At 49.6% G+C, this 13,115-nt stretch overlaps 1 protein-coding gene across 1 annotated transcript in view; it reads left to right on the top strand.

The window, feature by feature from the left end:
• Positions 1-13,115, top strand: part of LOC116978119 (pre-B-cell leukemia transcription factor 1-like) — a 60,302-nt gene that overhangs the window by 31,969 nt on the left and 15,218 nt on the right. Inside the window, exons 7-8 of the mRNA XM_033029142.1 lie at positions 9,714-9,826; positions 11,932-12,021. Of these exons, the coding sequence (XP_032885033.1) occupies positions 9,714-9,826; positions 11,932-12,021 (203 nt within the window). The remainder of the gene's footprint in view (positions 1-9,713; positions 9,827-11,931; positions 12,022-13,115) is intronic.

Consider the following 13,115-nt stretch of genomic DNA (forward strand, 5'->3'; position numbering starts at 1 on the left):
TGGTGGTCCCCATCTTGGGGTCGAGGGCATCAGGCCCAACTCCGGATGCTACGCCACTTGGTGTACGGAAAACACCAAGGAGCGGCCAAATGGCAATCTCCTCCCAACCCCAATCACCTCGACACCCCCCAATCCCCAGCCACCACCCATCTGAGCTCACCGCTGCCCCAGGGTCAAATCGTGAGACCTTTGTGGTCTTCTTGACTCAGAACGACTGGTGCACTGGTTTGATAATTTGTCCACTGTTTTTGATTTGGATTTCAACTACGAGAGGGATGTCAATGCAAGATGTCCCACCAACAATGCACCTGGGGACGAACAGGGCCGGATGCAGAGGATTCTAGGTATGAAGTGTGCTGAGGACCACCGCACCAACAGAGTCTTAAGTGCAGCATTGCACACAGTCTTCAGGGATTGTGAGGTGCAGATGCAGAATGTTACATGGATCGATGCTTTCAGCATTTCAGGGAAGGTTGCAGAATGAGAGTGGTGCTTATTGACCTTAGAGAGATGCAGCACACAAACAGGCCCTTCAGCCTATTTAGTCCACACTGACCATCATCCACTCATTCACGCTAACCTTCCATTAATCCCATGTTGTTTCTGCCACGTTCGCATCAATCCCCCCCCCCCCCCCCATTTCTATCACTCACCTACACACAAGGGGCAATATACAGCAGCCAATTAACTGACCCAACTCACATGTTTTTGGGATGTGGGAGAAAACTGGAGCATTGGGGAAAATGATGCATTCAGAGGGAGAACTCAACACAGGTCATGACACCATTCTGCTGATTTACATTTGTCATTTTATTTGTTGATGTATCTATTATTACTGTACACTGTTTACTCTGTGAGCTTCGTGTGAACAAGGAATTTCATTGCACCCTGGTGTATATGACAATAAACTAATCTGAAGCTGAACTGCAGCCAAGGTCAGGTTTGAACCTGGGTCTTTGATGTTGTGAGGCATCGGCACCACTCACTACGCCATTGGTTGTGAATGTAATGGTTACCGTGCACAAACATTGCATGGTACCCCTTGTTAAAGAAAGGTTGGATGACACAGGAATATGACAGAAGACAAATTATTAGCAAGTGCTGGAGTAACTCATCGAGTCAGGCAGCATCTCTAGAGTAAATGGCAAGGTGACGTTTCAGGTCGGGACCCTTCTTCAGATATTTTATTACATTATTAGAAATTGGGAGTAAGAGTCATAATTTGAACGCAGGCTGTATCCTTAGAAAGAACAGAATAGCATCCAGGACCTGCGTGGTGAAAGATTGCCACAGGCACGGTGAACGTTCGCTCAAGCAGATAAATCCTGGCTGATTTGACACCATCACGACCAATTTGTAATTCAAAGCTCCAGTTTATCTCCTGTCTTAGCCCTGCTTGGGTGAAGACACGCTCAGACCTCACCAGTGCCATCTTAAGGCATCATTAATTAGTTCTTTATCCAACCCTACTGGAATGATCATGCACTGCCGTTCCTACTGGGAACCAGCGTGACTGGGGAAACATGCAGTGTCCACACAGACACTGGCCACCTGAGGGAGGAACAAGTGGGGATGGGTTTCCAGCAGAGAAGACCATTCTACCCAGGTCTTCAGGAGGCAATGGCCTGCCAAACAACGGCGAGACACTTAGGGGTGACTTCTGTGTTTCAGTAAAGCTAGTCATAGAGCATGGAGACAGGCCCTTTGACCCAACTTGGCCACACCGACCAAAACGTCCCATTTACACTGGTCCCACCTGTGTACGTTTGACCCATATCCCTCTTAACCGGTCCTATCCTTGTACCTGTCTAATTGTTTCTTAAACTTTGCAGTAGTCCCTGCCTCAACTACCTCCTCTGGCAGGTCGTTCCGTACACCCACCATCCTTTGTGTGAAAAAGTTACCCCTCAGATTCCCATTAAATCTTTCCTCCTTCACCTTAAATCTATGTCCTCTGGTTTTTGATTCCCAACTCTGGGCAAGAAACTCTGCGTCTACCCGATCTATTCCTCTCAACCTCTCCCTATAACTCAGACCCTCGAGTCCTGGCAACATCCTTGTAAATCTTCTCTGCACCCTTTGCAACTTGACAACATCGACAGTTGACATTTAATCCAGTGGAGCGGGACATGGAACTCAATTCCTTCCGCAGAGCGACTCTAAAATTTGCTTGCCTGGCTCACTCCAGGCTGGAGATGTTGGAAGCATCTTGATATTTGCCTCCCCATCCTGGTGTACTGTAGGATCTCCATTCAAAGACAGCCTCTCACCCACCACCTCTTCACGTTCCGCCCTGTTTGTAACTTGGCCACTTGTAAGTGGCTGCATTAGGATTTTGGGCATTCCCACAGTGCAGGGTCCATTGAATGCAGGAATATCAATCTGCGCCCACCACAGATAGGCCTCTGCTGCGCAGGGGTATCAAAGAGATTTCACTCAATCAATGGCAGCTTAATGTGTGTGTGACCTCGGGCAACGTTGCGATGTACAGGGCGATGTCTGGTCGGAGATGTGCTAACTACATTTGAACCACTGTAACAAACTCAAGGTGAACTAGATGACAAAGTATGTCTGCAGACATGTTTAGTGGTTAAATCCACACACTCAGGCACGTGCTTACATAGATACATAGATAGATACATAGAAAATAGGTGCAGGAGTAGGCCATTCAGCCCTTCGACCCTGCACCGCCATTCAATATGATCATGACTGATCATACAACTCAGTATCCCGTACCTGCCTTCTCTCCATACCCCCTGATCCCTTTAGCCACAAGGGCCACATCTAACTCCCTCTTAAATATAGCCAATGAACTGGCCTCAACTACCCTCTGTGGCAGAGAGTTCCAGAGATTCACCACTCTCTGTGTGAAAAATGTTTTTCTCATCTCGGTCTTAAAGGATTTCCCCCTTATCCTTAAGCTGTGACCCCTTGTCCTGGACTTCCCCAGCATCGGGAACAATCTTCCTGCATCTAGCCTGTCCAACCCCTTAAGAATTTTGTAAGTTTCTATAAGATCCCCCCTCAATCTCCTAAATTCTAGCGAGTATAAGCCGAGTCTATCCAGTCTTTCTTCATATGAAAGTCCTGACATCCCAGGAATCAGTCTGGTGAACCTTCTCTGCACTCCCTCTATGGCAATAATGTCCTTCCTCAGATTTGGAGACCAAAACTGTATGCAATACCCCAGGTGTGGTCTCACCAAGACCCTGTACAACTGCAGTAGAACCTCCCTGCTCCTATAATAAAAATAATAATGGATGGGATTTATATAGCGCCTTTCTAATACTCAAGGCGCTTTACATCGCATTATTCATTCACTCCTCAGTCACACTCGGTGGTGGTAAGCTACTTCTGTAGCCACAGCTGCCCTGGGGCAGACTGACGGAAGCGTGGCTGCCAATCTGCGCCTACGGCCCCTCCGACCACCACCAATCACTCACACACATTCACACACAGGCAAAGGTGGGTGAAGTGTCTTGCCCAAGGACACAACGACAGTATGCACTCCAAGCGGTATTCGAACCGGCTACCTTCCGGTTGCCAGCCGAACACTTAGCCCATTGTGCCATCTGTCGTCCCAATCCTTTTTCAAATACTCAAATCCTTTTGCTATGAAGATAATCTCAACATACAAAATGTAATAGTCTTTAAACTTTAGAGATGCAGCGTGGAAACAGGCCCTTTGGCCCACTGAGTTTGTGCTGGCCAGTGATCGCCCCGTACACTAGCACTATCCGACACACTAGCAACAAGTTACAGAAGCCAATTAACCTACAAACCTGCACGCCTTTGGAGTGTGGGAGGCAATTGGAGTACACGGAGAAAACCCACGCGATCACAGGGAGAACGTACAAATTCTGTTCAGACAGCACCCGTTGTCAGGATGAAACCTGGGTCCCTGGCTGGAAGGCAGCAACTCTACCACTGCACCACTGTGATATACATCCTGGAACCTTGCAAAAACATTCCACGGTAATCAGACATCGAGACAACGAGTGTGTAGGATAGAACTGTGTACGGGGTGAGTGCTGGTCGGCACAGTCTTGGTGGGGCAATGGGCCTGTTTCAGCATTGTATCTCTAATTTCTAAAGTCTAAAGAGACTGATCTTGCCCTCGTGCTCCCTGCATGATCTCATTGTGTTGGGGAGTACATTTGGCAGTGAGGAGGATGGAGGGGCCACCTAGATAGACCCACTTCAGCCTGAGTCTCATGACAGTCACGTCTGTAACAAACTCCCAGTTCACCAGCAGATGCGGCCCTTACATTCACACTCACATGCCACAACCCCTTCAGAGAATAAAAGTTATGACGTTCATAAGTTCTAGGAGCAGAATTAGGCCATTCGGCCCATCAAGTCTACTCCGCCATTTAATCATGGCTGATCTATCTTTCCCTCTCAACCCCATCCTCCTGCCTTCTCCACATCGTCCCTGACATCCATACTAATCGAGAATCTGTCAATCTCTGCCTTAAAAATATCCATTGACAGCCTCAATAGCCACCTTTGGTAATAAATTCCACAGATTCACCACCCTCTGACTAATCCTCATCTCCTTTCTAAAGCCATGTCCTTTTATTCTGAGGCCGATGACCGATGGTCCCAGACTGTCCATCTAGTGGAAACATCCTCTCCACATCCACTCTTTCCAGGCATTTCACTTTCAGTAATTCAAGCCATTTTGAATGCGAAAGCCAACTAATCAGCGTGGTGCTGTTTTATAGTGCCTGCATTCCACACACCACTGCATATCCTGGTATTCCCTGCAATGCTTCCCTTGAGATAACTAACCTCTCTGTACAAGGGACTACAGGGCTACTCGACAGTATCCCTGAACAGCCGACAGGCCCAGAAGGCCCAGCCCCACAGAGATCTTATAAGGAGTGCCAGTGGGTGGAACCATTTCGACAGCAGGCAGCGCTCAGCAACTAAGTCGCGGGACCGTGAGGATGCTGTTGGTCTGAACCAAGACAGCATGGAGTGCTCTCCACTGCTGGGGTGATCCTATGGATGAGTCGGAAAACCCGTCGCAACACGGCCGTGACCCTGCGCCGCCTGCGGTCCTGATGTCCACAGCACGAGTTGACTGGCTGGGCCGACGCTGCAGCATGCAGGCTTTATCGCACGTCAGCTGAGCCTGCAATCTCGCATGCTGCACGGGAAAACACGCCTATAAAAAAGGTAGACATGTAACTCAGTGGGTCAGGCAGCATCTCTGCAGAAAAGGAATAGATGACAGAGTCTAACCAGAGTTGAACAACACTTCATTTTGAGAAGAATGGGCAGCAACATCTATCAAAAGCTTGTTTCCTCTGGAGTGTAGATGAATAAGTGGCAATATGTAAAATCCCCAGGGGGCTGGAGGGGCTGATGTCTTCTTGTGTGGGAGACTCTGAAACTAGGTCTCATTGATTAACAACAAGGGGACATAGAAGACTAGATGCTGGGGTCTTGAGCACAAAGCAATCTGCTGAAGGAATTCTGCTGGCCAGGCATCATCTTAAGAGTTTTTTTTAGAAACAGGTACAGCATGGAAACCGGCTCTTCACCCCGCCGAGTCCGCATCGACCAATGATCACCTCGTGCACCAGTCCTATTCGAGACACTAAGAAGTGACAATTTCAGAAGCCAATTAACCTACAAACCTGTATATACTTGCAAACGTGGGAGGAAACTGGAGCACCTGGAGAAAACCCGCGCGGTCACAGAGAATGTACAAACTCCATACCGACGGCACCCGTAGTCAGGATCGAACCCGGATCTCCAGCGCTGTGAGGCAGCAACTCTACCACTACACCACCGTGCCACATCTGGGGAAGGAAATGGACTGATGGCTTTTCAAACCTGAAGAAAGATCCCAACACAGAGACGAGATGAGCATTTATTTCTCTCAAGAGGGTCACCAGATCTCTGGAATTCCTTGTGGTGTGAGCAGATCTTTGAATCTTATTGAGGCAGAGATGAACTGCGAGGAGATGCCAGGGGTGGGCGTAGGCAAGCTTCCAAGGGCTCTAGGGGCCAAATGGCCTCTCCTTGCTCCCAGTTTGTGTTTATGTCATGGTGTCCACTTCCATGTTTTCCAGTTTTAAATGTGGACTTTCAGGCAGCCTTCCATAGCTTTGGGCATTGTATTGGCCTCCATGGCGTGACCTGGGAGAGAAGGAAGAGGTTGAATGGCGGGGTATGTGATCCAGCTGGACCGCACATAGTGTTTGGAGAAGGCTGGCCATCGTCGACCCCCTGTGTGAGCCCACCCCCTCAGGGTACAGGACCAGTGTGTCTTCTTGCTTCCACCACCCATGCCGATACCTCTGCAGGTGGTCATGAGTGTGAAACCGACTGAATCATTACCATCGCTGCCTTCTGCTGTGTCCTCACTTCCTGCTCTGCTTTCATAGAGTCTGGAAGCTCAAAACCAGGCCTTTTGGCCCATCGAGTCCAGCCTGACCACAGACCACCCAGTTAACCCTAATCACATTTCATTCTCTCCACGTTCCCACCATCTCCCCCTAATTCTACCCCTCATGTTCACCCAAGGGTCAATTGCCAGCTGCGAATTAACCTATGCAATCGCACGTCTTTGTGATGTGGGAGGAAACCGGAGCACCTGGAGCAAACCCACAGTGTCACGCAAACTCCACACAGACAGCGGCAGAGGTCAGAATTGAACCTGGGGCTCTGGGGCTGTGAGGCAGCGGCTCTTCCAGCTGTACCACTGCCCTGCCCAAAGATTCAAGGAGTTGGGAGAGCAGCACAAGGCGTAAGACATAGGAGCAGAATTAGGCCATTCAGCCCATCAAGTCTGCTTCGCCGGCATGATGAATTAAGATCAAGTTCAAGTTCTATGCACGAACAACCAAGCATCAACAACCAGGTAATCTTCAGTAACTTAGGTTGACGAGCCTTGATGACTACAAGCCTGGAGGTGAGGAGTCATTGTTGGCCTGATGACTGGAGGTGAGGATTGGGCCCAGCTGGCTGGAGTTTTGAGGCAGTCACTCTACTAGCTGCACCACTCTTCCTGGATGCCTGATGTAGGGAAGGCAGGAGAGGTTTGGGGATGGGGAGGGATGGCGTGTGCACATCAGGACCACCTAGGAGAGGGATAAGGCAACTCGAGGGACACTCCCTGCCCTGCCCACTTGGATCCCCATAAACATGCCGTCCAACTGTTGTCTTCCCACTGGCCATGCTTCTGATTCCAGGAAACCTCCAGGCCTCTGGTTCGGAGGCTTCTTCCCCTCTGTTCCTGCTCCACCAAGGGGTCCCCATGCAGGGTCCAATACCTGGCTCAGATTCCCTTGAGGAATAAGTTTCTGCCCCAATCATAGTCGGACAGGCCCTTCAGCCCACCAACCTGAAAACCTCCCCTATTATCCCAAAGATGATGCCTGACCTGCTGAGTTACTCCAGCACTTTGTGTCCATCCCTCCTCTAATCCAGGCAACATCCTGGCGATCCTCTTCCGCATCCTTCCTTCCCGTACTCCTCCCTGACACAAACTTGGCCAGATGCTTCTTCAATGCTGTGAGAGTCTCTGCCTCCACCACGCTCACAGGCAGAGTGTTCCAGACACCAACCACCCTCTGTTCTGGGAGTGTGGCAAATATCATCTAGTGAACCAGCTGATGAGCCACTGCCCTTTTAGTGGGGTTTTGCCATGATTCAAGACCAGTTAAAGCATCTGAAAGACCTACAGCACAGAAGCCGGCTCCCAGGCCCACCGTATCCATGACGACGATCAAGTACCTATCCACGGGGCGGCGGTAGAGTTGCTGCCTTCCAGCGCCAGAGACCCGGGTTTGATCCTGACTGCAGGTGCTGTCTCTATGGACTTTGTACGTTCTCCCCGTGACAGCGCTGGGTTTCTCCGAGTGTTCCAGTTTCTCTCCACACTCCGAACAGATTTGCAGGTTAATTGGATCAGTAAAAATTGTAAAGTGTCCCTAGTGTGTAGGATAGTGCTAATGTGCAGGGTGATGGTTGGTCAGCATGGAATCGGCGGGCCGAATGGCCTGTATCAGCACTTGGTCCATGATCTCATAAAGGCCTGGCGATAAAATTGCTCATCAAAATGCTTTTGAAAAGTTGGGAGAGGCTCTGCCTCCAACAACTCCTCAGGCAGTAAGATTCAAACCCTAACCACCCTCTTATTGAAAGATTTCCCACTCAATCACCTCTAACCTCTTTCATCTCACCTTAAACCAATGCTCTCGAATTTGACATGCCCCCACCATGCCAACAGCATTTCTTAAAATCAACTCTTTTTATCCCAGATAATTTTGCGTACTTTGAGAAGGGAATTTAATTCTTGATTAATAAGGGTGTCGGGGGTTAGGGGGAAAAGGTAACAGAATGGGGTTGAGAGGGAGAGGTAGATCAGCCATGATTGAATGGTGGAGTGTTCTTATTCTACCATTCACCCAAATTTGAAGGGCACTTTACAATTAACCCAACAACCTGTATGGGTTGGGATGTAGGAGGAATCCAGAGCACCCGAAAGAAATGCTACATCAAATAGTCCTGAGAAGGAATGTGACGGGATCAACGCACAATAGTCTGGGTTCTATTTTACAGAAATTGCAAAATGGAAGGCCGCTGTTTTTTCCTGGCCTCACAGAGAGAGAGATCAGAGCTTGTCAGCTGGAAGAGATTCCACTTGAAGCTTACAGTTCCACTAAGGGAAAACAGAGAATGATCCCACATGATGTGTGAATGTCTCCCATTTAAAGGCAAGGTTTGCCCTGGGCCTAGGCAACTGAGTCCTGGCCTTCACCATCCAGTCCTGAGCATGTTTCGCTGCAACCCCTATGTCCACACACTCATGATCCTCCCCCTGCCCCATCCATGGACCGGGACCCATCCCCCTTTCCCCTGACTTTTTTAAATGTTTCCCATCTTGGGAAGTGAGCAGCAAATTGATTTATTTTGCGGACGTTGCTAATTCATTGCTAACTCGTTGCGAAGGGTGAGTCAGCGATGCATATATGCACAGAACATCATGGCACAGATGACGGTGCAGCGGTAGTTGCTGCCTTACAGCGCCAGAGACCCAGGTTCCATCCTGACTACGGGCGCAGTCTGTACAGAGTTGTGATTTCTCCCCGTGACCGCGTGGGTTTTCTCCTGGTGCTCCGCTCTTTATCCCACATTCCAAGGATGTGCAGGTTTGTAGGTTGATTGGCTTCAGTACAGATTGTAAATTGTCCCTAGTGTGTAGGATAGTTCTAGTTTACGGAGCTCCCTAGTCTGCGGTGGGCTGAAGGGCTTGTTTCCACGTTGTCTCTTTAAGCTAAACTAAACTAGATGGAGCATGAGAGGTCTAGATCCTCAGAAAGTCTAAATCAAAGCACGGTTGTGACCCCATTTCATTCAAGGGTTGATCTGTTGACACTGTGACCACCCCCCCCCCCCACCCCCCACCCCCTCGCAAAGAATGCAAGCGAGGGAGATAGAGAGAGAGAGAGAGAGAGAGAAGAGCGACAGAGAAGAGCGAGCACGAGAGAGTGAGAAAGAGAGAAAAAGAGGTCGAGGGGAAGGAGTGAGAGAATGAGAGAGAGGAAGAGAGAGAATGTGCGTGAGAGAGAGAGAAAAAAGAAGAGAAGAGAGATAGAAGAGAAAGAGAGAGGGAACGATCGAGAGAATGTGAGAGAGGAAGAGGGGGAGTTCCACTGTCTGGTGTCTGAGGTGCAACACTTTGTGCGTTACAGGTTCGTTGGCCTCGTATAACCTGCCGAGCACTGGGGACCTGTACATGGGCATGCAGGCACTCAACGGCGACACCTACCAGCAGACCCAGGTCGGAGCCAACGTGCAGTCACAGGTAGGAGAGCAGGCAAGCTGCTGCAGAACCAGCTGGGAGGGGCTAGAGACTGGCTCACCCCTCATCACTCTCCAGTCGCCTGGCTAAGACTGAGGGTTGACAGAGAGGTTACATACCATGGGGGAAATGTTCACCAACACGCTAGGCTCCAGAGAGGCTGAATAACATCTTACAGCAGAGGGTGATGACGTATCAGCACCCTGTACAACAGCACCCAACGTGTGATGATGCCTTCTACTCAAGGAGCAGCATTGTGAATCCCTCTGTCTTTAGTCTTACACTCCTAGTGTAAGGAGCTCTTACAATGGCCCCTGGTGCTAGTCCAAGCTTTGAGGTACTGGACGATTATGAACGTCTGCCTCATTACTGCACCCTGCAAGATTGTAGACCTTGACCGATGCTGCAGGCTAGGATGGATGTGTGGGTGGCCCCCTCCCATTCCTGACTGGGTCACAGAGGTGGCACGGTGGCGCAGCAGTAGAGATGCTGCCTCACAGCGCTAAAGACCCAGGTTAGATCGTGAACTCGTGTACTGTCTGTACAGAGTTTGTACATTCACCCTGTGCCCGCCTACGTTTTCACCGGGTGCTCCGGTTTCCTCCCACACTCCAAAGATATGTAGGGATGTAGGTTATTTGGCTTTGGTAAAATTGTAAATTGTGTCTTGTGTGTAGGATAGTGCTAGTGTATGGAGTGGACTCGGTGGGCCGAAGGGCCTGTTTCCACTAATCTCTGTATCTCTAAAGTCTAAAGACCGTAACCCACTGGTCCCCAAAATCTCTCGTTATGCCCACTCTCCAACTTTTTTAATGCCAGCAGCAGGGATGGCCCATCCTCTGCCAGGCCAGTCATGTTGTGCGCTAGCCTTTATCCCATAGTATAGTCACTGTTGTATCGACAACCTAGCTTCAGAACAGATAGTTCGACAAAATGGTCGCCCAGCCTTGAGGCCAATGTTGCCAGTGTAGAGAGTGCTCCAACCAACCTCCCTCCCAACCCTCCTGAACTCATAGTGCCGTCCAACTATCTCCCGCTTCCAATGGGCAGTGAAACTATGGGTGGATAGACACACGGGGCTGGAGTAACTCAGCGAGTCAGGCAGCATCTAGGGTGAAAATGGATAGGTGACGTTTCAGGCCGTGCTGATTGTAAGGGGGTGCTGGGATCTGGAAGCAAGAAAAAAACCAGGACAAATTGTGGCCAACAACAGTTGACCTCAGGCTGGGAGGTTCCCCGATAGGCTGATTAATGGCTAGAGTCGACGTGATCCCAAGAGGGATATATTATTGCAAACTATGGAACTGGTTATTTAGGATGGGGGCACAAGGGGGGGAGGGGGGAGGGGATGTGTTTGCAGAAGTTACCTAAAATTAGAGAATTCGACATTGATAATGCGAAGTTGTAAGCGACCCAAAAGAAATATAAGGTGCTGTGCCTCCAGTTTGTGTGTGGCCTAACGGCCTCCTATACACATGGACTCTGGGTGGATGTTGCTCCCTTTGCACAGGAGGGTGTGGGGAAGGTGATAGGGAGCAGTTCTAATGGACCATCTGTGGAGTCTGAGCTTCCACTACCCTGCTCTTCCCTTCTGAGAAGTGTAAGGGGGGGGGCCACAGGGCGAGAGAGGCAGGAGGATGGCCCATCATGTACATGGCGACACTAACCGCAAGACAGGCCGATCATCTGACTCTCCCCAACAAGGGATAGGTGTAGGAAGGAACTGCAGATGCTGCTTTACACCAAAGATAGACACAAAATGCTGGAGTCACTCAGGCAGCATCTCCGGAGAAAAAGGAATGGGTAACGTTTTAGGTCAAAACCCTCCTTCAGACTGAGAGTCAGGATAGGAGGGTTCTGAACCTTTTCCTACCTCTAGTTTCCCTCCCCCCATGACTCTCAGTCTGAAGAAGGGTTTCGACCCGAAACATCATGTATTCCTTTTCTCCAGAGATGTGGCCTGACCCGCTGAATTACTCCAGCTTTTTATGTCTACCAAGGGATGGGTGTAGCAGGCTGGGGGCTTGGGACTCCTTCATTTCTCCACAGGGGGCTGTAAACTATAACCCCTGGACTAAACTAAAGGAAACCTCTTCCTTCTCTCCCAGGTGGACTCCCTCCGTCACGTCATCAACCAGACCGGAGGATACAGCGATGCCTTGGGAGCGGGACGGATGTATAGTCCACAACCCTTGAATGTAAGGAAGCCACCCCTTCCTCCTCTCTACCTCCAGTCCCACGACTTGGAGAGCAGAGCCCCACCGGGGTAATGCGCTGCTCATCCTCTTCCTCCCCTCCTTCCTCACCCTCCTGCTCAGCTGCTCCTCCTTGCATGCTTCAGAGGGACCTTGGTCTGCTCTTCCAAGCCATCCTCCTGAACCGCAGCAAACAAATAGAAGCAAAAGCTCATTCACTCATGGAGCTTGTTCCATCATTCTGTAAGATCACAGCTTAGATCCGGTTCCCTTTTATTCCCAATCCCCATACACCTTTAGACTTTAGAGATACAGATACAGCCAACACACCAGCACTATCCTACATACTAGGGGCCATTTACAATATTACCGAAGCCAATTAACCTACAATCCTACGTATATGTGTTTGGAGTGTGGAAATAAACTGGAGCACCCGGAGAAAACCCACGCGGTCACAGGGAGAATGTACAAACTCTGTACAGACAGCACCCGTAGTCAGGATCAAATCTGGGTCTCTGGTGCTGTAAGGCAGCAACTCTACTGCCCCTTGAGTCAATCTGTGTCCACAAATACACTGATGTCACGTTGGCTTAGTTTAGTTTTGAGATACAGATGTTCGAGTATTATGTTCAACCATGTTATAGGAAAGCCATTGTCAAGCTGGAATGGATGCAGAGAAGAATTACGAGGATGTGGCCAGGACTCAAGGCCTGAGTTATAGGGAGTGATTAAGCAGCCTAGGATTCTATTCCTTGGAGCACAGGAGGATGCGGGGTGATCTTAAAAATTGAGAGGGATAAATCAAGTAAACGCCCAGAATCTCTTGCCCAGAGTAGGGGAATCGAGAACCAGAGGACATAGATTTAAGGTATGGGAGGGGGGGAAGATTTAATAGAAATCTGAGCGGTAACATTTTTACACAAAGGGTCGTGGGTGTATGGAACAAACTGCTGGAAGGGGCAATTGTGGCAGGTACTATGGCAACGTTTAAGAAACAATTAGACAGGTATGATAGGATAGCTTTAGAGGGATAACCAAACACAGGCAGGTGGGACTAGTGTAGATGGGACATGTCAGTCGGTGTGGGGAAGTTGGGC

Source organism: Amblyraja radiata, chromosome 10 (assembly GCF_010909765.2).
Source record: "Amblyraja radiata isolate CabotCenter1 chromosome 10, sAmbRad1.1.pri, whole genome shotgun sequence".
Taxonomy (NCBI): Eukaryota; Metazoa; Chordata; class Chondrichthyes; order Rajiformes; family Rajidae; genus Amblyraja; species Amblyraja radiata.